The following is a 23,146-nucleotide window of genomic DNA, read 5'->3' as shown; positions in this document are numbered from 1 at the left end:
AAGCAATCCTTCCAACCTCTCGCTCAGGGTAAACATCACAAATTCGGACTCTGATATTCTTGATCGTTTCAAGTCGATCGGAACCGCTCTTCCCGCTTCCGTTATGGGGTATGTCAAGATATGGAGAATCCCTCGTAAAACCGGCAATGTTGTCCAGAAAGTCGGGGGCCCTGATAAGTTGACGAATAATGATGTTGGCAACGGCGCAAATCATCAATATCACAGTCGAAACTATTGTTGTGATAAACCACGGTTTTCTCAACGCGTAGGTGTCCCTGTCGAATTCTGTCCAAGATACAGTGGTATTCTGCCAACGTACTTGGTCTGCGGATGACCCCTTCCCACCAGTCAACACATTTACCTCATACGTGGACATAATAACGGTGTTTAGTGCAGTTGCAAGTCTTCTTCCTAGAATCTCTGGTGGGAGAGAGGCAAAACATTCAGGTTGGTTCGTCGTTGTAGGATCGTCCATGTATCCCCCACTGCTACGCTGGAACAACCCTAGAGGATCCCTCAGATACGTCTCTAGAATGCTAGAATCTTCCATATGTTGACTTGCGCCAATGAATGGCAGTTCCCATAGAATTCTTCCAGATAACCTGAAGTTGGAGAGTGCTGTCAAGTTGCCTTTGATCGGATACGAAGGCATATGCCGAACCCGATTGGCCTGACATACTAAGTCTGCATCGACTGCCAATCTGTTGCAAATAACTTCCATATCGATATATGACGTGCTGATGTCACAGACTGTAAGCATCGGAGTATATTCTGTGTCCCAACGACATTGGCCTCCCATTACAAGTTGCAATTTAGACTGTGGCTCAAAATCTGTTAGCCAATTGACATGGTCGATAGTTGCTGAATTGTTCGGAAAATCGAACCAGATGTTCGGCCTTCCCATATTCTATGCCATCCCACCCAGGTATTGATCTTTCAAAGGAACATTGAGACTGGTGTTGTGGAGTGTTAGTGCTGTCGAGCCGTTGCTGACCCATTCGCTTCCATTGAAGGCTCTCCCACATGAAAGGGTCATATAATGGAAATGAACTATCATTGTCGAGTTTCCTGGCCTTTCAAAGGAGCCATTTCTGATTGGAAGTCCTATCAGCGAAGCGTAAGGGACGATTTCATCCTTAGGAACGGGTATCCAAGCATTTGGATCATCGCTCCTATATCCTGGCAATAGTTCAATGAAAGGGATACGGACGTTTCGCCATAGATCTCTGCGTCCACTGCGCGAAGCTTCCCACTTCCCTCCAAGTTCAGCGATGGTATCGTTGTAGTGAGGGCTGCTGCTATTGGCATGAGAGACTAGGATATCCTGTGTTGAGAATGAGGTAGAAATGATGGTTCTCATATCAGAAATAAGGGACACCATGGAAGATGCACCAGAAAACACGTTGGCTCCGAGGCGATAATAATTGTAGATCTCGCTCTTGTTATTGCCAAGATAGTATGTTGCCTGTGGTTCTTTCCATATAGGATTCTGCTGAAGGTGCAATGACCGGAGAGCGGCTTGGCCTCCTAAAGGGCTGAGGGACCAGACTATAATAATAACCATAGTCCAGCTACCAATCCAGCCCATGGTTGTAAAGTTCTTCAGAGCAGATGTTGTGGTCTGACTAGTCAATAGGAATCCGAGAGAGCCTAACGTCGATCCTCGTTCGGCTCGGAAGAGTGCGATAGTCTTGAGCAGTGGACCAAGTACTGCTGCGAATAAGATCGGCCATAACGTAGAAGCGACACTGACAACCTCGAGTATTGTATCGCCGAAAGAGTTCTGTTTCTTCCCATGGAGATGAAACATAATGGCGAGGAGAACTATGATCCTGTAAGCCCTTGTACTTGTGCTACTCGGAATCAAGTGGCATACTGGCATAGGCAATTGGAATGATGAGAAGAGGTATGGTGAAACCCACTCTCCTAAGCCACGATGGTGAAGATTGCCCAAGTGGTTTTTCCAGTCCTTCGGAGTGAGCGTCAGAGACATTTGCGGATGCCTGTGATTTCGTTGATACCACGAGGCTTCGCAACTCCTGTTGCGTGGTGCCTTTCATGATGAAAGCAAGACACGGCGCTAATGATTTATGAAAGGTGGAGGAATGCAGAAGGTCCAGGTTGACCCTGGAATAAGAGTTGCGAGGACATTCTTTCTTTTAAAGTCTTGATTGCAATACACTCCATTAGACCTTAACCAGCAGTTAAAGTAGGACCTTGATCACGGGTGACAAAAGGACTCAGCTGCATATAGCATGTCATTGACTGGTTTGGTTTATCCGTACTTTGTGGTTCAACGCCTCATGTTTCTGAGACATGCATCCAGCTGCATGGTTTTCGTTGTTCTATTGGTTGGTCATTTCTGTTTGTTTCACAGCATACTGAATCTGCCTTAAACCATGGCCTCTGTGTGACGGCCTAGTAGTTATATTGCTCGAGAAAATCGCAGCCTGCCTTAGAGCTGAATGCGATGTGCAGGGGTTATTGAAGACCCTCACAGTCTTCACCTCGCTCAACTAAGTGCCTCCAGACTTTGCATACTACCCATTCGAGTCCAACTTAATACAAGTGCAGATATCTATTAGTTCAGGCGGCTGGGTTATTTAAATACCAAAATTGAGCAGTCTCAGCCCTACAATATCAACCTTAAGGGACCTTCGAAAGTCAGTTGATAGCCTAGCTTGTTACTAATCGCCTAATGCATGCATACAGAATCCTACTAAATATGATCATCTTTGCAGAATAAGCAGTCGAACAAGGTTGCAACACCTGTTAAGCTAACCAATCCCTATCCCAGCAGCGAGTCTAAATCCAGCCTGATTTTCATGTAGCTGTCGGTCTGGAACCATCAAAGAGGCTTTACTCAATGACATTTGAGGCTCACTTGCCCTCCACGGCTGTAGCCACAGTAGCCCAAGTACTTAGAAGGATAACTAAGGTGGTCGTGAGTGAGTCCAAGACTATACTAAGAACGCCTACTGAGATGTATAGCACGGTGTCTACATTGGTTGTGAGAATGAGACATCGCTGAACACAGAATAAGAACACCCGACTGGGTATCGCCAAGCCATGTCGCTCCTTTAGTCCTGTTCCTCAATGCTATCATATATTAAGTCGCTTTTCAATCAGTGCTCAATTTGTTCTCTCGAAGTCAATTGCTAGTTCTTCTCTCTGTTAGACTGCTTATTGCTCGCGGGAGTATTTCTGATGTTTATGTGAGAAGATATAGGGTATGCATGTAGTCCTTGCGATGATCTTACATGGGATCTATGGCAGAGTTATCGAACTTATATAAAGTCATGTCTATATTAAGCTTAAAAATCAGTGAAACTGAAAGGCACCGAAATGACAGTTGAGAGGCGATTCAATATTATCGTCAAAGTAGAAAGATATAATGTCAATCGTTCCAGGGACAGTCAATCCGTCCAAGTCTACACTATCACGGCCATTTATGAACCGACATGCAAAGCAGAGATACCCCGAAAGACCGATATATTAGTCAAAGAACCGGCTTTCGGAGACAGAATTGAACAACGGCTCTCAACTTCGGCTCTCAATCATGAATGATGGAGTTTCCGCCTAGTGTCAATTGGATCGCCTGTTTAGAGTAAAGGTAAACTGGATCATCGAACCACGAACTGCAAAGATCGCCGCATTGCAACGTCCTCCACAACCCGATGCCGTCACCATACAAGGCTAAGAGCTGCCTGTAAATGGTAACCCGTACCGCTTTTCGGAGACGCAGTGGAAGAGCTGAAAGAAAAAGAGTTTAGAGAGTAACCGTTGGAGCTTCCACCCCGCATCTTCCCCAGGATCTTGACTCCATTAAACAGGTTCCAATCGGTCCGAAAGCTGGGGATCGACTTACACGGCGGAGTGGGTAGCGGAATTTGATGAGGGAAGACGGTACACGATGCCGTCTTCGAGGCCAATGTTGGAAAGAATCGATGATGAAGAGCCTGGGCTAAAGTGCCATGAACTGACTGGTTAATTTCGTTCCTCATGCTCTCGCCCAATGTCCAGAGACCTATATATATCGTGACCTTCTCCAAACAATTTCACTGCCAGTCAAGCGTGCGCCACTCAATTGCCCATCATGACGCTCTCACACGCTGCCATACAATTCCTCTTTGCATCACTGGCTCTCAGCCAGCAGATCTACTCTGATGTCAAGGGCCCTACAGAGCGTCCTCAATGCAAAGCCACAGAGACAAGCGAGCCAAAATACACATATACACCCTTCCGTTACACTCTTTCTGAGACTGTGAGATACGCCACCTCGGTGCCTTCACCTACCACTACAACTACATACGCCGATCCACCAGAGTCTCTAAGCTCTCTGGTTCCCTCACTTTCTTACACAACCTGGGGCAAATGGGATCCCAACGCTACTACCAAAGCCTCAGATACGGATGATCCGTACGGCCAGGCGGCGTGGACTGCTCTGTGGGAGCATGCAAACCCTCCTAATTTTACCGAGACGGGCATCTTCAGCACCACCGTCTCGCCCACTCCTATCCCTAGCAGTGAACTGGTTCTTCCGCCGCGAGATTACTTTGGCCCTTCGGACTGTTACAATTTCCCAAAGAACTTTAGCTTTGGCGTTGCTAGCTCTGCGAGCCAGATCGAGGGTGCTACTGCGGAAGAAGGAAAAGCGCCGTCTCTCATGGATATCCTGGTTCGGGATAACCGTGCCAAAGACTACGTTACGAATGAGCACTATTACTACTACAAGCAGGATATTGAGCGCGTTGCTGCTATGGGTGCCAAGCATTTCTCGTTTAGTATTGCTTGGACGAGAATCTTGCCTTTCGCGTTGCCTGGTACGCCGGTGAACCAAGAGGGAATTGATCACTACAATGATGTGATCAACTTTATTCTGGAGAAGGGAATGACTCCCGAAGTTACTCTGCTTCATTTCGATACTCCTCTCCAGTTCTACGGAAGTAACCTTACCAAAGCCGCAGACAGGCCTGAAATTGGATATACCAACGGCGGCTACCAGAATGAGACTTTCCAGGATGCTTTTGTTCACTACGCAAAGGTGGTCATGAGCCACTACGCTGATCGTGTACCTGTCTGGTTCACCTACAACGAGCCTCTTCTCTACTCATACAATGCCCTCTCGGTATACAATGTCGTCAAGTCTCATGCCAGAGTCTACCACTGGTACAAGGAAGAACTTGGCGGACAGGGCAAGATCGCGCTCAAATTCAACAACAACTTCGGTGTTCCTCGGGATCCCAAGAGTGAGGCGGATGTCTATGCTGCGGATCACTTCAACTCGATCCAACTTGGCCCGTTCTGCAATCCTATCTATCTCGGCAAAGATTATCCTGAGTCGTTCAAGAAGACCTTTGATGACTTTGTCCCGCTGAGCGAGGATGATCTCGAGTACATTGGTGGAACAGCAGACTTCTTGGGCATCGACCCTTATACCGCCACAGTTATCGCACCACCAGTACCTGACGACAAGGACAGTATTTTAGAATGTGCCTCCAACTCAACCTCCACCTTCCGTCCATACTGCGTCAACCAAACTACCACGACCGTCAACGGCTGGAACATCGGCTACCGCTCCCAAAGCTACGTCTACATCACGCCCACATACCTCCGAAGCTACCTAAACTACCTGCACAACACATGGCGAACCCCCGTAGCCCTCACAGAGTTTGGCTTCCCCGTCTTCGGCGAAGCAGAAAAGGAACTTTCCGACCAGCTGTTCGACTCACCCCGAAGCATTTACTACCTGAGCTTCTTGTCTGAGACACTCAAGGCGATCTGGGAAGATGGTGTTGAGGTTATTGGAGCTTATGCTTGGTCTTTTGCTGATAATTGGGAGTTTGGAGACTATGATGCTCATTTTGGAATTCAGACTGTCAATAGAACGACGCAGGAGAGGAGGTATAAGAAGAGTTTCTTCGATATGGTCGATTTTATGAAGGCACGTGGGGTTGAATAGGTGTAAGATAGACATAATGAATAGGTAGCTACATAAATTCTTGACCAAGATACCTGTATCTGAGTCGATATTAACATCAAAGTCTTGTCCTTGTCCCTGTGCAAACTCTTTCCACCGTGATTCATTTACTTTTAGCATAACTTTAGTCTAAAGAGCAAGAGCGGATTTCACCCTTCTCTAAAGTTATTATCTTAACTGACTTTTTTAGGCAGGTTAAGCTCAACAAGTTCCGACTATAGACGGACCAAGACCGTAATTATCTTTGGCTTTATCGTGAGTCATTCGAATAAACTTACTTGCACGCTCAAGGCGATGCAAGTGGAACAGACAAACCTAACACTTGCGCGTGCTCAATCTTAAATTGAAGAAAAAACTTATAGTTCAAGACAAAGTAAAACTTCCCCTTACTATATTAAGGGCTCATGGCCTCCTGCTTTCTCCTCTTGCAAACCTGCATCCTACACTCTACATTCTACATCGCTTCGGCCAACTCAGCACATCGCAAACCTGCACTCTGCATTCTACAATCACGAAAGATACATTGATTCAAACATTTCAGCACACTGCAAACTTACATCCTACGTCCTACAATCTGCACTCTCTCAGAATAAATTGCTTCAACCAATCCGCCACAGCAACATGTTAAACCCTCACCATATCGGCTACGTGTATGATCCATCACGAAATTACCGATTAACCGAAGTAAGTACCCTGAGCTATATTTCCCCTTTGACATTTAGTATACTAACAACTGACAGACTGAGATCTCGCCCTTTCACCAGTGTCTTCTAATACTCTGGTTTATTCTTTGTCAAACCTTTGGTACTACCCTACTCTGGGCGTGCGCCTTCCCCAAGAGCCATCTTGCCCAGTGGTTAGCCTTGAAAAACTCTCAATTCAGGCACTGGCGATATCCTGGAAATTCAAAGAACCTGGAGGTGCCCAGATGTGATTGAACGCTCCGTTATATTCAAGACATCGATTCGACCTTTCAAGCACAGCGAACATGACGACCACAAATCGAAAAGAATATTTGTTTATTCCATCAAAAACCTACCAGCTTATAGTGGTAGGTATCGTCTAGTACATCTTCCTCTTGATATTAGGATACTGATGTTTTGATATAGAGATGCCCTTGCCATGGTATCTCCTGATGCTCCTATATCTTTGCGCATACTCTATATAAGCCCTTGTGTTATGGACGAGACTCTTTCCAAACGGCTATGTCTCCCGGTGGACGGTCTTGAAATATGTATAATTCAGGGAATGGCGATACTTGAAACATTCAAAGAACCTCTAGCTATCCAAGGATGTCTCAATACCCCGTTGATGTCTGGGTCGGGCGGCCTGTATGGGATCACACTGGCAAGAAGCAGAGCTCATTTCCAACACCTTAGAAAGAATATCTTCTAGTCTCAACTTCTCCCCCACAGCTGTTCACTAGTGGCTGGCCCTTTTGTTATCCGTTGTTGCGACATTGCGCCCCCTAAAGAAAATTCGGTTTCCTCGGAAGATACTACAACTGAGAAGATGCGGCCAGGCTGCTGCGAATTGGAAAATTGGAAGCAAGGAAGGATTTATCATCCGCAAAAAGTGAGCACGAAAGCATCAACAGTACATGCTTGTTTGTATAGAAAGCTCATTGTATTTTCTACCCCTTAAAATCACCTGCCAACTCATATCTATCAACTTCTTTGGCCTTAGGCAAGTATCCTAAGCTTCCTTCATAAGTGACCTACTCTATTCCGATGCCCTCCGAAAAGACACTGCTTGTAAGATACTCAAAAGACCATTCAAGACTGGTTGCAGACCAAGTAGACTCTTCTTTCTGTTGTGAAGTATGGGCCTTCAATCTGCTCAGAAGAGCATGTGAGCCATATGATAGCGAATGTACGCAGAGATGATGAGAGAAACGCAGACTTAGCGGAAATAAGAGCGGCGTATCAGTTGTGAGATTCTCAAACAGTGAGGCCAATGGCTTTCGACAAAACTGTATAGGGAGGACTCAAGAACATAGGTTTCTGCAAAGCATCTGGCGCCAAGCTGTTCAGTGACTGTGCCGATTCCACTGCAGAGTTGTGGCTTCAAAGTGAGTGAGGGTTGTCAAAGGTGATAGCGAGAAGATCGTTTAGTAGGAAATCAGTGTCATGATTATTAGATCCCCCTTGGTCGTCCTCTTGGACTGTAGTCTGCCTCTATTTTGAGATAACTGCAGCTATGCATACAGCGTATATGCCCGGAGAGTAGGTGGGTTCTCAGTCCGATACTTCTCAAGCGATTGGTGTATAGTGGCAGTACGAACAGATACATAGTGCTTTGGCACCGATAAGCTTGCCGATGGTAGATGAAGTAGCCTGGGCGAGTTTGTTGCACTGCCCAAGAGAGCCACTTTTGAGAGAGTCCAGAGCCCCAATACCTATAAAGATCACAGATGGATGCTGTCGAGAACATTTGACCAAACATTTCATCATCAAGTCTATCCGAAGAAAAGTTGACGACCTGGAGAGTATTGGAAGTTTTCGGGATGCCGCTGCATAGCGCCTGGCACAGCTTCCCAGGGTTGATCTCAGAAAAGCAAAGTATAAAATGGCGGTTGGTCTCCACGAGTCATCAGGTGCGGTATCAATCGACCTCGTCTTCCGCCTCTTATCCGGAGGGTGGAAGGAAAGTTTCCGGAATTTGTTGATGGTGTTTGGACTGAATCGAATGCCCTTGAAGTAAGCCCACAAACACATCGAACGTTCGGACGGTGGTAGTGAAGGTGGAGGTAAATTCACCATCTGGGTAAACTCTGCGACCCATGCTTGAGCGACCGCCAGTAAAGGAAGCTCACAAACACACCAGAAGTTCGCCTGAGGAGCCATTCATCTCGTTGTATGCAAAGCCTCGAAAGATGGGTTGTGGCCTAGCTAGGCCCGCACGACCAGCAGTGGGTGATCAGTGCATAATACCCACCGGAGTCCTGGTGCCCTAAAGGCAAAGAGGTCCTTCCTGAGGTCAGGTTGGCCTCTGGGAACATAAGAGACGAAATAATTTGGCCGCCTTATGTTAGATTAGACTAGTACTTAGGCTAAGTTCCCTTGCGCCTCAAACCTTAGAGTAACCTGCCAGCGTTCGGACTGATGAGCAGTTTTGTTGACGGTAATAAGCTGTACATGGACCTGAAGGACCAGATCTGATGTGGCAGACATTGCAACTTTGAGTTGTTCGTGAACTAGAGCTGATACAACAGAGTAGGTGGCTCCGTAGGGTGTCAGCTGTATGTGCTTGGAGGCCAAAGGGTAATATGACAAAGGAGACTTTTCAGTTCATCGCAAAGAGCTTCACGGAGCCCAACTCGTACGATTAGTAAAACATGCCGTCACGCTCTGCACTATTCTGAGAACCCCAGAGCACGAGCACGTGCACACGCTCCAGACAATTCGATACGCTATTAAGACCGAGCTGTCTTCGGTGGGTGACTCCGTTGTGACTGGGGCTCCAAGAACATGTTCCAGATTGAGGGTTTGCCGTGTAGAAAGTAAAACATTCCTGGAATTTTTGAAGCGAAGCTGATATGGTAGAAGGGGTACTTCCATCCTGACAAGTAATCTCAAAACAGCATGTAGCGGTGCGTTGACATGCAAGCAGCGAAACACTGGCAGTCCCAGGAGGACCAAGATGTTGAGACAGAGGGGTAAGCCCTGTAAGTCGTTGGTTGCTCGTAGCTGTAGGCAACTGTAATATACAGTGGTGACCCCGAAAAGTATTAGTCGGTTGTTTGTAGGTTTGAAGAACCGAAGCTAAAGCGACAGAGGGGGTGACTCCGTAACTGGGGACCGGTCAGCTTGTGTTCAGTCGGTGACTTAGTGGACGGACCGTGACTTACTCGATGACGGTGTTTCAGTCTGATGGGTCGGGTTGCAGTGCGCTCAACGAAACACTAACTAACAGGCAATAGGGCCAAAAGCGACAGAGTGGGCGACCACTGTTCATAGGCTCAAAGCTACCACGGCGGAGGGAGTGACTCCGTGGGATACTGGGCCGGTTGCTTGTAGTTTCGAAGGTCTGAAGTAATATGGCAGAGGGGGTGATCCCGTGAGGTGTCGATTGTTGTGCGTGAAGGATCAAGGCAGTTGTATGTGCTTCAAGGGGCAAGTATAATACGGCAGAGGGGGTGAATCCGCCATGACTGAGGTGCCAAGCAGTCTTGAACATATGAAGGCCTTGAGATGGGATCGTCTGCTTATGCAAAGACTAAATATCAAAGCTGGAATGGCAGAGGTAGTGACTCCATGAGAAGGTTAGTCGGCTGTTTGTGAGCTTGAAGGATCGGAGTCCCTTCGGGCTTGTCGGGTGTCACGCTCGGTTCTGCGCTGCTCGTGGCTCGCTCCTCCCTTGTCGAAGGAGTTCCGGATAATTTCATATAGTTCGACGACCATGAGTAGTATGTCCAATACCAATTTGAGATTCTCCAAAGTGATCCACTGGTAGAGAAGGTCGCCCTGAGTACGGGACGATAGGAGACGCATGTGCGCAAGGTAAGCAACCTCGGATTCACGAAGGTCCTTTGAACTTGAAGAGTATCGCCGTGCCCTGAATTGGAAGTATTTCAAGGTTAACCACTGAGCTACTTCACCATTAGGAAAGAGGAGTATCCAATATAGAAGGCTGCCGAGGGTTGCAATGCAAAGAGACCAAAGGATCAGAAGACATCGTTGGAATGGTGGGATTTCTGTCTGCAAGAATATTAATATCCATAATAAAAAGCAAAGAGAAAATACGACAGAGGACACTTACTTCAATGAGTTGGTAATTCTTTGACGGAATTAACAAATAAGAACGGATACTGTCGATGGTCATGTTTGCTGTGTTGGCTTGGCTGAGGTGACGTCTTTTGTGAGCAGATGTAGTGTGTCGCGAGAAGGTGTAGTGCAGAATACATGTCTGTAAGAGGAGAAGCCAGAGCGATGGTCTCTTAATATAGTAGATAGAATACAATTTTCAGCTTTTATTTTCATTCATAAGGTTCTAAAGGCCCTTGTGTGTGACTGGAGTTAGAGTTGACAATGTGCGATTATTAGATTCGTTGACTTCACTTATATATGGAAGAGGTTCATTGTGAAAGTACACAGCAAACCCAAAGATGATGAGCAGAAAGTCTTTACTGCTGCCGTCGAGTTTAAGGTTTATTAAATGCAGGCAGGGTATCAACCTTATCTAAACAGAAACATAAAATGCACCAGTTTCCGATCTCAGAATTCTATGTCCGAAACATCCTAATTAACCCCTATCTAAGGTAAACCACATCTGATCTGTACAGGCAGGTCCTCGAGATAACCGCTTCCCTAGATTCCCCATCATACGTATCATCAGACCAACGGCATGACTGAGCCCAACCACAAACACACTGTCATCAGCTTTAAGCAGCTTAACAGAGCTCGCAGATGGTATTATATACAATCCAAGATCTTGCGTATTCCAGATCGCTGGGGCCTTATATCTACGGGTCCACCTCCGCGTCAGGTATACGAGGTTCAGAAAGTATCTAGACTAATGTTTGTCTCATGTATGAGTCATGTTAGTCTAGCAGCTGAGCTATACCACTCATTCACGGAAGGCAGAATCTACTGGCCCTATATGTGCTTGTCATTGGCGAGCGAGTCTATGTTCCTTTTGTTATTCTCGCTATCACTATTCAGGGTAGGACCTTACTACGAGCCTGACTTCGACTGGGGGACTTGGGAAATCAAGGGTTAGGTTGGAAGTATACAGTCATGGGTGAATTGAGGAGATCTGGAATGGCTGGGGCAGCAACACCACCAACTTATGTCACTTTCCATCGGATTGTGAAAAATGAGACTCGTGATGGTGTAACAGCTATTATAATCGGCCGAAGCCATCTGAGCCAACCTAGACTCAGTAAGGCACTGAACAGAAATGGAAAAAGAACAGTTTGAGTCTCAGCTACATAATATTGTGAATAACTTCCCCCTTCCCTGTGAAGATCCGTGTCATCTCGAGGCGTCTTCACTGAATGGTACCTGAAAAGGTAGAAAACGATAGACACCAAGTAGTGTATTGCGTTATAGCTTACATGAGTTCTCACGCATCTATCCACACATACGCTGGTGGAGCATTGAATGAGAAATAAGTCTTGCTAGACACCCATTATATACCTTAGAGTGTATTATATCGTGTCATAAAGATATATTCTTTCATTTCATTCTCTCACCAATTAGTGAGGGCGTGTTAGTCGATAAACAAGCGTAGAGAGATATGAGTAAACTATACAAGACTCCCATTGACTTCCCCACATAGAGTGTAGTGACACTCAAAACTTGAAACGACTTTTATAGTTACAGGTGGTTGTCAGTAGAAACCTGACTACCAGAATATGATACAGGGAAACCTTCCGACCTTTCAGACCAGAGCGGTACCTGGTAGATTAGATTCAGAAGGGTCTCGGGATGACTTCGGGTTGCCATCACCATTTGACTCCGAAGAAGCTCAATTTCTTGCCATTCTTGGCTGATGTGTCTTCATGTTCGAGGTAGATTCTTTCATGGCCTCTGACGTCAACAAACAGGTACTTATATACGAAGTCGCTATGCCCTCGGTACTTGACCATGTGAAGTCGGGCGATGCCATTGTTTTTGGGCCCATCAACCTGAAATTGTTAGCCATGAGTATGTCTCGAGCCATTGGCGAACGTACATAGAAATGCATCATTATGTGTTGATCTCCGCGAGCGTCTGTCGTTTCTGAAGAACTGCACTGGTCAGCATCTTTATGATTTTCAGCATAACGACGTCACGTACGCAACAGGACGTGCCCTCCTCCACTTGTTGAATGTCTCGTCTCCATGCGCTGTAATCTTCTTTGAATCGCCGATAATATCGATAATGCGAGGATCGTTTCGAATCTTGTCGACTGCTCGGTTGAAGTTGGAGATCTTGCTATCGGGAGAGAAGACATCGGTCCAAAGAAAGTATCCCACACCACCCTAGCGAAAATTAGACGTCATTCCTCCCAGCTGTGATGCGCTGATGCTTACAGTGAGCACGAGGCCAACGAGGATCATGCCAAAGTTGAAGCTCTGCTGCGTCGCCCGAGCCGCCTTTTCTGGTACTGAAAGATCCTTCCATGGTACATGTCCATTGTCGTTGAAGGGTGTTACTGCTCGTCGTTTGGGTCCCTGCGCTGTAGTTCCTAAACCTGACTGGGTCGCATAGTATCGCGAAGCGAGAAACGGTCGTAACGTCGTAGGGATGCCCCGAAAGGCGATCGATCGGGTCGCTAGGAGATTTGTCGTCGGGTTCATCCTGGCGATTCGACAATAGCCATTGTACTAGCACAATTGCTTTAGACTCAATATGGATGGATGATCAGAAGCTCAAAGCTCAAGCTGTGTTCCATGGTACCTCAGGTAAGGTAGTTGCGGCTCCACCGCTCCGGCAGAATTCGAGGTGGGGTGACCCAATAAGGATTAGCGTCCGTCGATATGCCACCTTATCGACAACTGCCCTTGAACAACAGTTCTCCTTAATTCTGAATCTGAGTCTGAGTCTTAGTCTGAGTCTTGGAGCGAGGATCCCCTACTATCGTTTCCCTTTTTCTAGTCTGACCAATAGACTACCAATTCTTTTCAGTCTTTGACACGTCGCAAATAGTTCAGGGCATAACATAAACAACGTCGCAACACCCGAACCTGTTCCATCACTCCTTCTTTGTGTCTACTACCCGATTACGGCCCAATATTCAAGATGAGCTCCCTTGCGACAAAGCAGCAGTCGCTCAAGATCTTTGAGAAGTTGAAGACCAAGCCTGCCAACAAGGTATGCGCCCACCGCGCCTGAATCGCGCGAATAATGGCAGTAAACTGACTCCTGCGCTTTCTCTCAATTAGATCTGCTTCGATTGCGGCCAAAAGAACCCGACATGGACCTCTGTCCCCTTTGGCATCTACCTCTGCCTTGATTGCTCTTCCAACCACCGAAACCTTGGTGTCCACATCTCCTTTGTGCGATCAACGAACCTCGACCGTACGTAAACTTCAATATCCTCCTCATCTTTTCCCCAAATCGCCTTTAGCTGACGACTTGGGACAGAGTGGCAATGGGATCAGCTGCGAGTGATGAAGGTCGGTGGCAATGAGTCTGCCACCAAGTTCTTCCAGCAGAACGGTGGTACCGCGGCTCTCAACAGCAAGGATCCTAAGACCAAGTATCAATCCAATGCTGCTACAAAGTACAAGGACGAGCTCAAGCGCCGCGCTGCGCGAGATGCTCAAGAGTATGTTTCTGCGCCGCAGCCACTCATATCAAAGCTGACATGTGTCTAGTTACCCCAACGAAGTTGTTATCACCGATGCTGTCGACGATGGCTCTGCTACCCCTGCCGGCGAGCCTGACGACGACTTCTTCTCTTCCTGGGACAAGCCTGCCATCAAGCGACCTACACCTCCCGTCTCCCGCACCGGAACCCCCCCTGTCGTCGGCCGTACACCTTCCCCTTTCTTGAACTCTGGTAATGCTGGCAATGGGAAGGATATCGCCCGTACCGCTTCGCCCCTTTCTCGAACCTCCACCGGTGAGAACAAGCCTGCCGCCAGCCGAATCACCACCTCTGCCGCCCTCCGCAAGACGACTACTTCCACCGGACCCCGAAAGGCCAACGTTCTCGGTGCCAAGAAGACCACCAAGCTCGGCGCAAAGAAGGTCACCAGCGATGTCATTGACTTTGACGAGGCCGAGAGAAAGGCCAAGGAGGAGGCCGATCGTATTGCGAAGCTTGGCTACGACCCTGATGCCGAGGAGGATCCTGCCACCAAGAACTCTGGATCAGCTGCTTCTATCATCTCTCCCACTCCTGTTAGCCCCAGCCGTGGAAACAGCTCATCGCATACACGCCAGAAGTCAGATGCCGAAGTTGAGCGATTGGGTATGGGCATGAACCGTCTAGGATTCGGACAGGTTGGTGGTCCCAAGGCTGCTACTTCCTCTGCCCCTAAGAGGAATGCTGGAGGCTTTGGCTCCGTTGGCCCTGTGAGAGCCCAGGATGTTGGTAAGTCAAGCAGTCGAGTGGCATTATGAACCCATACTGATCTAATAATAGACGATTCCGAGCGATACGCCCGTGAAAAGTTCGGCACACAGAAGGGTATCTCGTCCGACGAGTTCTTTGGCAAGGGCGCTTTCGACCCCAGCCAGCAGTCCGAGGCCAAGACCCGTCTCCAAGGTTTCGAGGGCGCTACCGCCATCTCTTCAAACGCCTACTTCGGACGACCAGAGGACGAGCCCGAGGAGGAGTACGGCGACCTCGAGTCTGCCGCCAAGGACTTTGTGCGCAAGTTTGGCATCACAGCCGGTGACGATCTCGAGAACCTTACACAAATGGCTGGCGAGGTGTCTACCCGACTTCAGGGAGCCATCCGCTCATACCTTGGAAACTAAACGGTATAATTCCTGGGTGAGCTGAATATATAGGAGCATGATGGAGCTTGTATTTGGAAGAAGGTCCTGTCGGAGAAAAAGCAGCAGTTGGGTTGAACCAGAAGATGCATGCGCGGATTCGATTATCGCCAATTATCGAGCGAAATTTGGCGCGGCGCATCAAAAGACATGCGATGCGTTTGGCATGAATCTGGGGTCGGGATGCTTTTTTATGGAGCTGGCGTACATGCGATGTCAAAGTCAAAGTTGACTGCTTTGGTTACTCTAGTATGAAATAGATTTGATGTTTTCCTAGTTTATGACATAAAAGATACTCCCCTGTCTATTTAAGGAGCCAACTGTTTCTACATAACTGTCTTGATGGTTCTCTAAAGTGGGTAGTGCTTGGATTGTCAGTCATAGCTACCCTACATCTCTTTCAAGAATGGGTGTAACCATGATCCGCTTCATGAAACAAACTGACACGGCAGACAAAAGCAAGTGAAGAAAACAACAAAGAAGACCATGCTTAGGAAATTCGGGTTTTGCGAGCGCTTCAAACAGACATTCAGGTTGCCGCAGTAGCCAAAGAGGAAATTACAATTATAGCAACAGATACTGAGGGGGTTGTGATGTCAGATTCAGCAAAAGAAACAGCAAGAGAAATACGGGCTTCGCAAGACCTCAGCCCCCAGAGCGACGAGGGGCCTAAAAGGCTCTTCGCCAAAGAGATTCTATCCGGAAGGTCGGATAGCTTCATCGTGAATGGGTTCATCATGGTGAGCCGATGGACAAGCCTCCTCCATAGCTTGCCCAATTCATACCTCAGTTCCCAGTATTGCAAGCTGCCTGAGATACTGCTTGCTTAAGCAAGTTTATCCCCAGGGACAGGCAGCTTCGTTATCATGGGCTCATCATTGGTGTGACTTTGAATGTAGCCGTTCATCTGTACGGAGAGGAAAAAAGAGAAGGGGAGTGGGAGGGCGAGATTTTATGTGTAGACGGATCAAAGTTTCTTTGTCAAGCGAAAGCTTGTCTGAGGTTTAAAGGAGCTCATAGCCCTCTAAAATGCCGAAAGCTAATCCTCTGACGTTTACTACACAAGATCGATCGTTGTTGTCTCTGTGATATCAGCCCAGTACTCCTTATAAGGGATCTGGACAAATCCGATACGTCTGTACTCTTCCACCGAGTCAACGCTCCTCCCAGTAGGCTGAAGGATAAGAGCATATCCTTGTTGAATCACCACATGAGTATCTTCCCAAGGTATATCTAGGATACCTGTGCCAAGAAGGAAGCAAGGGAAGAGGCAATTTTTGAAGTAGCTAGTGAGGTCATCCTCACTTACGTACCCGTATCGATCAAGTAGTACGCTGCTGGACGGCGGCTGACATGGACTACCCAAGTCTACCATCAAAAACTTGCCTTCAAGACGTAGGGTGCCATAAAGAAGTTGTCCAGAAGTTTCCGCACCATTTGCCTGTATCGTCCCTCCCTTGACTTCCACTGTTGGAGTGCACCCTTTGGAGAAGAAATTTATCAGCCTATCGCTAGACGCCCAACTCCATGAGGGAATTCTCAGCTCCGAGCTCGTACTCATGAGTTCCAGTTGGACGCCTCTCGATATGTCGATCAAACTTGGTGATCTATGATCCGGTACTCCAGGAACACCCCAAACGAGTCCTTCAATAATATTGGACCCCCATAGACCTGCCATGTACTTTTGTCGGAAGAAGTTCCGGAACCTTGCAGCAATCCCCGACAAGGCTGGTAGTCTATCTAAAGCAAAGGTAAATTTTGCCATTGAATAGAGACCAGCGAAGGTATACCACAATCTCACCGCAGTTTCCACATCCTGATTTTCTAAATCCCGAAATGCATAGACGAAGTCATGATTCCGATGGTCGGAAGTTATGGGCTCCAAGCGAGTCGGATCGGTCTCGATTGCTCGACACTCATGGCACTCCCAAACGATACAGTTCATACCAAAATGCAGAATTCTCCTCGATAGAGCCCTCTCCTGGAATGCCCATCCCCTCGTAAGAAGAGGAGAGGCATGTACTTCAGTATACCAACTCGGCAATATTGGTCGAGTGGTTGTGTCTCTAAAGCTACCCCAAAATGACTTTTGTCGGAAGGTAACAGGCTGCGGATTGACTTCGAGGCCCAGTCGTCGGAAGAACAGCCCCTTGTCGGAGGAAATGGCCCCTGTGGCCGCGATAGTTAATGTGGCATTCTCATAATATTGGCCAAATCTGTTGGCCTCATAAGCCCAGTCTGTCCTATGGGACACATCATCTGGACCCTAGCTTTGTAGAATACACAAAGCATCAACCCATAGGTATCTAATCCCCAGTTTCCTCGTGAACGAAATGGCGTCTTGTATTGTCTTTGCAAGCGTGTTCCACGGTAGACCTTTTGTCATTTCGTCGAGGTTAGACGCTGTGGTTTTGGCAAATGTGGGATCAGAACCCCAGGCGTAGCTCAGAGCAGCATACTCCAAACCCTCATGATCCGACGGATTTGGAACATATAATCTCGGCAGCTCCTCCCTATCAATCGAGCCGACATCTATTAGCCTCGTTGGCAGGACCCTTGATGGTTGTTGAGTTTGTGAATGAACTTTGCATTGAATGTGACACTTGTCACACTGAAGCATCCAGTACTTGGCTAAGGCGACGGCTTCATCAATGCCTTTGCTTGAGCAGAGATTGATAACTGGTTTCGCCGCATCCAAGTCGGGGGTCTCTGTTGGCTTCTCCGCGTCCCCCTTCAACGCTACAGACAAAACGTGCGAACGGCCCTCGCCTCTATCGCCGATGCTCACTAGAAGGATCAATTGCCTCGGACATTGATCGCGAAAAGGCAGCTCGTCATCGTTCCCCTCCTCTCCAATTCTGCGTAGTGCCCGTGCCCATGCCCGGACCGAAATAGGTAGTGTCTGTCTCTCATAGGAAACAGTTTCTCTAAAACAGCAGGATTGGTAGACAACTTTACAGAGTGGACAGCCATCCTGTGCCAGTTTTGCTAGTGAGAAGAAATCAGGGCGAGATGGAGAATTGATTCCCACCCCTCTTCTTCAACTTTGCCGAAATCATTCACAAAACGAGAGCATGCCGTGCAGAGAGACTCTGTCATATTGAGGGTCAGCGTTGAGGGATTATGCAGAACATAAGAGCAGAGGAGAAACGTAAGCCCTCTCGACTTTGAGTATCCACCTACGTTGGCAAGGGTAAATACTACCTTAAGGTACACTTCTTAGAACCACATGTGAAGCAACCAACGACTGACATCTGACCATGACTCGGAAGAAGTATGTAATGAAGATAAATTTTATATGCAAAATTCAGAAGTGTAACATGGCTCCTAATCTACATACAATAGCAAAACAAGGCCAAATGACAAGGTATCTCGTACTAAAAAGTTGTAGTTGCTTTACAGCTTGGCAATCATCTTGTTGCCCCTTTGCAACCAGGCAACGGCATCGTCAACAAACTCGTCCACGACAGCCTTGGCGGGCTTCTGCTCGTTGACAACAGCAGCGCACTTGCCCATGAGGTAAGGTCGGTACTTGTCAAGGATATCCTCCTCATCGTCGTTCTCGGTCTCGCTGGTGCTCTCAGCGAGCTTATCGAGATCGGCCTCGTAGGGGATGGTACCCTTGGCGACGAGCTCCTTAATCTCGGCTTGACGGTTGGTCTCCCAATCGTTAATGTAGTCATTGTTGCGGACACGCATAGGGCGGCCGGTCCAGATGATGGTACGGATGTTGTCGTCGTGACCAGATGTGCGGACGGCCTCCTTGTGGGCCTTGGGGGCACCAGCCTCGTCAGTGAGAATGAAGCGGGTTCCGACCCAGACGGCGCCGGCGCCCATCATAAGTGAGGCGGCGAGAAGCTGGCCATTGTGGATACCACCGGCAGCGATAACCTGAACGGGGCCGCCAGTGAGAGGAGACTTGTGCTTCTTGCAAATGTCAACAACGGCGGGAATAAGAACAGTTGTGGGGATATCGCCGGTGTGGCCACCACCCTCACCACCCTGGGCGCAGATGATGTCGACGCCGAGGTCAAGGCACTTCTGAACGTGCTTGACGTGGCCGATCATGTTCATGTAGACGATGCCATTGGCATGGAGCTTGTCGACGACAGCTTTGGGGGGCACACCGACGGCAGAGACAAAAAGCTTAGCGCCCTCCTCGATGATGATATCGACGAGCTCGTTCAGCTTACCCTTGGTATAATCGTAGCTGTAAGACCGTGCGTTAGCGCCTGATCACTAGTAAGATCCGCATGTGATCGCGAAACCGAGGGCCCGGAATGTGGGGAGAAGGGGACATGCGACATACTTGGTCTTGCGAGCGCTACCGCCAACCTGGGGAAGAAGCAGGTCAACACCGAAAGGGGCGTTCTTGTCGTCGAGGAAGCTCTTGAGCTCGGCGATCTGCTCGCGCAACATATCAGGGGTGTATCCGACACCGCCAATAACACCAAGACCACCAGCGTTAGAGACGGCGGCGGCGAGCTTGGGGCCAGCGGCGACGTTCATGCCCGCAAGGAGGACGGGATGCTTGATCTTGAAAAGATCAGTGATGGGAGTTCGGAGCTTCTCTGCAGAGGACACATATTAGCGATTGAGGCGATGTTGTGAAGATTATGGGGATGACGTACGTGGTGAGGCCATGATGTCTATCTGTTATTTTTATATGTGGATGAAGCTATCGTATCGCGACTGGAAGAGCTGGTTGCGCGCAGAAATGGAAGCGATATGGATTGATAAAGAACAAGAAGAAGTAGCGTGAGAAGAGAATCTGGGGTATAAGAAGGATCGCGGTCCAAGGATCAGCTGAGAATAAGTTTGAGAGGGGGTTTTGCAGGGTCAATGATTGTCGCAATGACCTGAGATGCCGAGGTCCTGGAGAGTCAGGTCCTTCCTTCCTGAGACGTCAGAAACGATTGTGGAGAGGGGAACCTGAACTGTTCCGCATTTGGAGTAGCGTTCGGTCGAATCTGGGGAAGTTGCCTCGGGACGGGACAAAAGATGCTCTTAACAATTTTGTAGCTCTGCAGCTGCTTCAATTGTTAGTTCAGACAAGTTGACATGGCTATATCTTGTTCATCAGATAAAATTAAAAGTCCGTTCCTGTTGTAACCCTTGCACTTAACAATATGCATACCCTTACCTACCTTAGTCAGTCTTCATTTTTGACATGTGCTCGGTGCTAACGTTAAGAGTCTAGTGGTAGGTAGTCAGCAAGACTCGACCCCGTGACACAATTCTTGACGACCACATGCAAATGAAACAAATCCCATCCAAGTCAGCGGGAACCTCCTAAAACCCGTACAAAAGCCATATCGACGATTAGTCACTCTTGGTTCACCACCAAAGTCGGCGTGTGCAAGATTCAGTCAGTGCTTCAAGCTTTCGCTTCTAAGCAAAACCGTTAGGATTGCTATACCCACACCCAATGTGCCGATAACGCAAATTTTCGCGGCTTCGCTCCAACGTTCCCGAACTCACTCAACACCAAATCTCAGGCCGCTATGTAGCAGCAGCGAAACCTCATAATGAGACAATCCTTTCTTTCATCTCGCTCGCTCGCACGAAATCTTAGAAGCACACGCCATAATGTTTCTCCTAACTCGCTGCGGGCTTTCGCCACTGCGTCGCGAAGCTCGTTGACGTCAACGCGGCCTCACAACCTATCTCTCATCGCCGCAGCACGTCCGCGCTCACTTGCGCGAAACACCATGCCTGGACTCAGACATAATGCCTGTGGATGCGCGTGCGCTAATGGAGGTGGTTGCGGGAGCAGTGGCCCGCGCAAGAGGACGGCGTATATTGCGCTCGGGAGTAACATGGGGGACCGTGTTGCCGAAATTGAGCGTGCGTGCAACGAGATGGATCGTCGTGGAATCAAGGTCAAGAGAACTAGTAGTCTCTGGGAGACGGAACCTATGTACGTTACCGACCAAGACCGTTTTGTCAACGGTGCGTGCGAGGTATGTATATCAAAATCATGTTTGTCACCTTGTGCTTGCTGACCAATTTTACCAGGTTGAGACGGAACTGGAACCTATAGCTCTACTGGATCAACTCCAATCCATTGAGAACGATATGGGACGCAAGAAAGTCATCGATAAGGGTCCGCGTAACATCGACCTAGACATTTTGCTCTACAGTGACGAGACAGTCGACCACGAGCGTCTCAAGGTCCCCCATATTGGAATTCTGGAGAGAGAATTCGTGTTGAGACCCCTGGCCGAGTATGTGTTACGATGATTGATAAACACGGAACAAGGTATTCTAATGACGAATCGCAGACTCATCCCAGCCAAGTCACTCGATCCGAGAAAACCATGGAAGCTCATCCAGAATAATCTAAATGAACTACCTCTAGGCGAGCCCCTCTCTTCCATGACGCCACTCTCTACACGGGCAGGATCTTTGACGCCTCTGGTTGGCAAGAGGAAGACCCAAGTTATGGGTATTCTCAACTTGACGCCTGATTCTTTTTCAGATGGAGGTCGTCATGATCGAGATAACCTCGCCCAGACCATCTTAAATATGGTCAAGAATGGAACGTCTATCATTGATATTGGCGGCCAGTCTACTGCTCCCGGGCGACCAGAAGTTTCGGCCGAGGAAGAAGCATCTCGTGTTGTGCCTGCTGTCGAGCTCATCCGCTCACTCCCCGAAGCTCGTGATGTGGCTATCAGCATCGACACGTATCGTGCATCCGTCGCTGAGCAAGCCATCGCCAGCGGTGCAGACATCATCAACGACGTATCCGCTGGGATGCTAGATTCAGAAATGCTCTCTACCGTTGCCCGCCTTCAGAAAACAATCTGTCTGATGCACATGCGCGGCACACCACAGACCATGACAAAACTAACCTCGTATCCAGAAGGTCTAATCCCCACCTTAGCATCCGAGCTTCTCTCTCGCGTAGCAGCGGCCGAGGAAGCGGGTATCCGCCGGTGGCGGATGATTCTGGACCCGGGCATCGGCTTCGCCAAGACGGGAGAGCAAAACCTCGAGATATTGCGGAGGCTGGATGAGCTTCGGTACTGGCCCGGACTAGAAGGTCTTCCGTGGCTCGTTGGCTCGAGTCGCAAGGCTTTTGTCGGGAAAATCACGGGGGTCACGGAACCGGCGCAGCGGACATGGGGAACGGCAGCGACGGTAGCGGCGGCGGTACAGGGCGGTGCGGATGTGGTGAGGGTGCACGACACGGCTGAGATGGGGATGGTGGCTAAGATGGCTGATGCTATTTGGAGAGCATAGACTCGATAGTGAGTGCTAGTGTCAATATGCGATCGGTCAATAGAAGTGAGCGTGAGGTGTCGAGGTGTCGAGATGCATTTATGCATCTAAGGAGGGAGGCAAATGAGAATTGCGCAGACTGAGCAAAAGCTCATTGACAGACATTGTCCATCATATCAACATTTTCAAACCAAATTATGTATGTTCAGCTTCCTGCGTGGCTCATATCATGGCTATCCACTCTGGTTCTGACTCTGACTGTCCGTCTTACCATACTTGGCTATTCTGTCACATATCAGAATCGTCTGGTCCGTCTGCCTGTCACACGACCCTTGCCCTGGCCTGGGATTATACCCTCTTTCTCACCCCAGACGCCCTGAAGACTGGAGACTGTGGCTGGTAGCATTTCTTATGCCTCTGTCATTGTCAACCGGCGTCCGAGGAAGGCCTCATGAGCGGAGCCCCCCAAGAGCGAATTAGGTAGGGATGCAACCAGTCCTTCACC

The 23,146-nt window shown here is 48.4% G+C and overlaps 7 protein-coding genes across 7 annotated transcripts; 3 read left to right on the top strand and 4 right to left on the bottom strand.

Annotated features, from left to right (window-relative positions):
* Nucleotides 1–907: 907 nt before the first annotated feature.
* On the bottom strand, nucleotides 908–2,060 carry FIESC28_09427 (uncharacterized protein; the record flags this gene model as incomplete). Its single annotated transcript, XM_031163563.1, has 2 exons — nucleotides 908–1,824; nucleotides 1,877–2,060. The coding sequence occupies 2 exons, from the start codon at nucleotides 2,058–2,060 to the stop codon at nucleotides 908–910; spliced, it is 1,101 nt and encodes a 366-aa protein (XP_031012376.1).
* A 2,036-nt stretch (nucleotides 2,061–4,096) lies between these two features.
* FIESC28_09426 (uncharacterized protein) lies at nucleotides 4,097–5,962 on the top strand (the record flags this gene model as incomplete). The annotated part of the gene is made up of 1 exon (XM_031163562.1): nucleotides 4,097–5,962. One exon carries the CDS (start codon nucleotides 4,097–4,099, stop codon nucleotides 5,960–5,962), a length of 1,866 nt encoding a protein of 621 aa, XP_031012375.1.
* Nucleotides 5,963–10,245: 4,283 nt separating this feature from the next.
* Nucleotides 10,246–10,804, bottom strand: FIESC28_09425 (uncharacterized protein; the record flags this gene model as incomplete). The annotated part of the gene is made up of 2 exons (XM_031163561.1): nucleotides 10,246–10,680; nucleotides 10,742–10,804. The coding sequence occupies 2 exons, from the start codon at nucleotides 10,802–10,804 to the stop codon at nucleotides 10,246–10,248; spliced, it is 498 nt and encodes a 165-aa protein (XP_031012374.1).
* A 1,624-nt stretch (nucleotides 10,805–12,428) lies between these two features.
* On the bottom strand, nucleotides 12,429–13,265 carry FIESC28_09424 (uncharacterized protein; the record flags this gene model as incomplete). The annotated part of the gene is made up of 4 exons (XM_031163560.1): nucleotides 12,429–12,611; nucleotides 12,659–12,713; nucleotides 12,763–12,947; nucleotides 12,999–13,265. The coding sequence occupies 4 exons, from the start codon at nucleotides 13,263–13,265 to the stop codon at nucleotides 12,429–12,431; spliced, it is 690 nt and encodes a 229-aa protein (XP_031012373.1).
* A 442-nt stretch (nucleotides 13,266–13,707) lies between these two features.
* FIESC28_09423 (uncharacterized protein) lies at nucleotides 13,708–15,396 on the top strand (the record flags this gene model as incomplete). The annotated part of the gene is made up of 5 exons (XM_031163559.1): nucleotides 13,708–13,779; nucleotides 13,851–13,986; nucleotides 14,053–14,236; nucleotides 14,286–15,007; nucleotides 15,059–15,396. The coding sequence occupies 5 exons, from the start codon at nucleotides 13,708–13,710 to the stop codon at nucleotides 15,394–15,396; spliced, it is 1,452 nt and encodes a 483-aa protein (XP_031012372.1).
* A 3,414-nt stretch (nucleotides 15,397–18,810) lies between these two features.
* FIESC28_09422 (uncharacterized protein) lies at nucleotides 18,811–20,058 on the bottom strand (the record flags this gene model as incomplete). The annotated part of the gene is made up of 3 exons (XM_031163558.1): nucleotides 18,811–19,624; nucleotides 19,724–19,985; nucleotides 20,046–20,058. The coding sequence occupies 3 exons, from the start codon at nucleotides 20,056–20,058 to the stop codon at nucleotides 18,811–18,813; spliced, it is 1,089 nt and encodes a 362-aa protein (XP_031012371.1).
* Nucleotides 20,059–21,125: 1,067 nt separating this feature from the next.
* Nucleotides 21,126–22,662, top strand: FIESC28_09421 (uncharacterized protein; the record flags this gene model as incomplete). The annotated part of the gene is made up of 3 exons (XM_031163557.1): nucleotides 21,126–21,377; nucleotides 21,433–21,641; nucleotides 21,699–22,662. 3 exons carry the CDS (start codon nucleotides 21,126–21,128, stop codon nucleotides 22,660–22,662), a joined length of 1,425 nt encoding a protein of 474 aa, XP_031012370.1.
* Between the last annotated feature and the right edge of the window lie 484 nt (nucleotides 22,663–23,146).

Source organism: Fusarium coffeatum, assembly GCF_003316985.1.
Source record: "Fusarium coffeatum strain FIESC_28 chromosome Unknown BRIP53273_contig_241, whole genome shotgun sequence".
In the NCBI taxonomy this organism is placed as follows: domain Eukaryota; kingdom Fungi; phylum Ascomycota; class Sordariomycetes; order Hypocreales; family Nectriaceae; genus Fusarium; species Fusarium coffeatum.
This window is presented reverse-complemented; position numbering and strand designations above follow the sequence as displayed.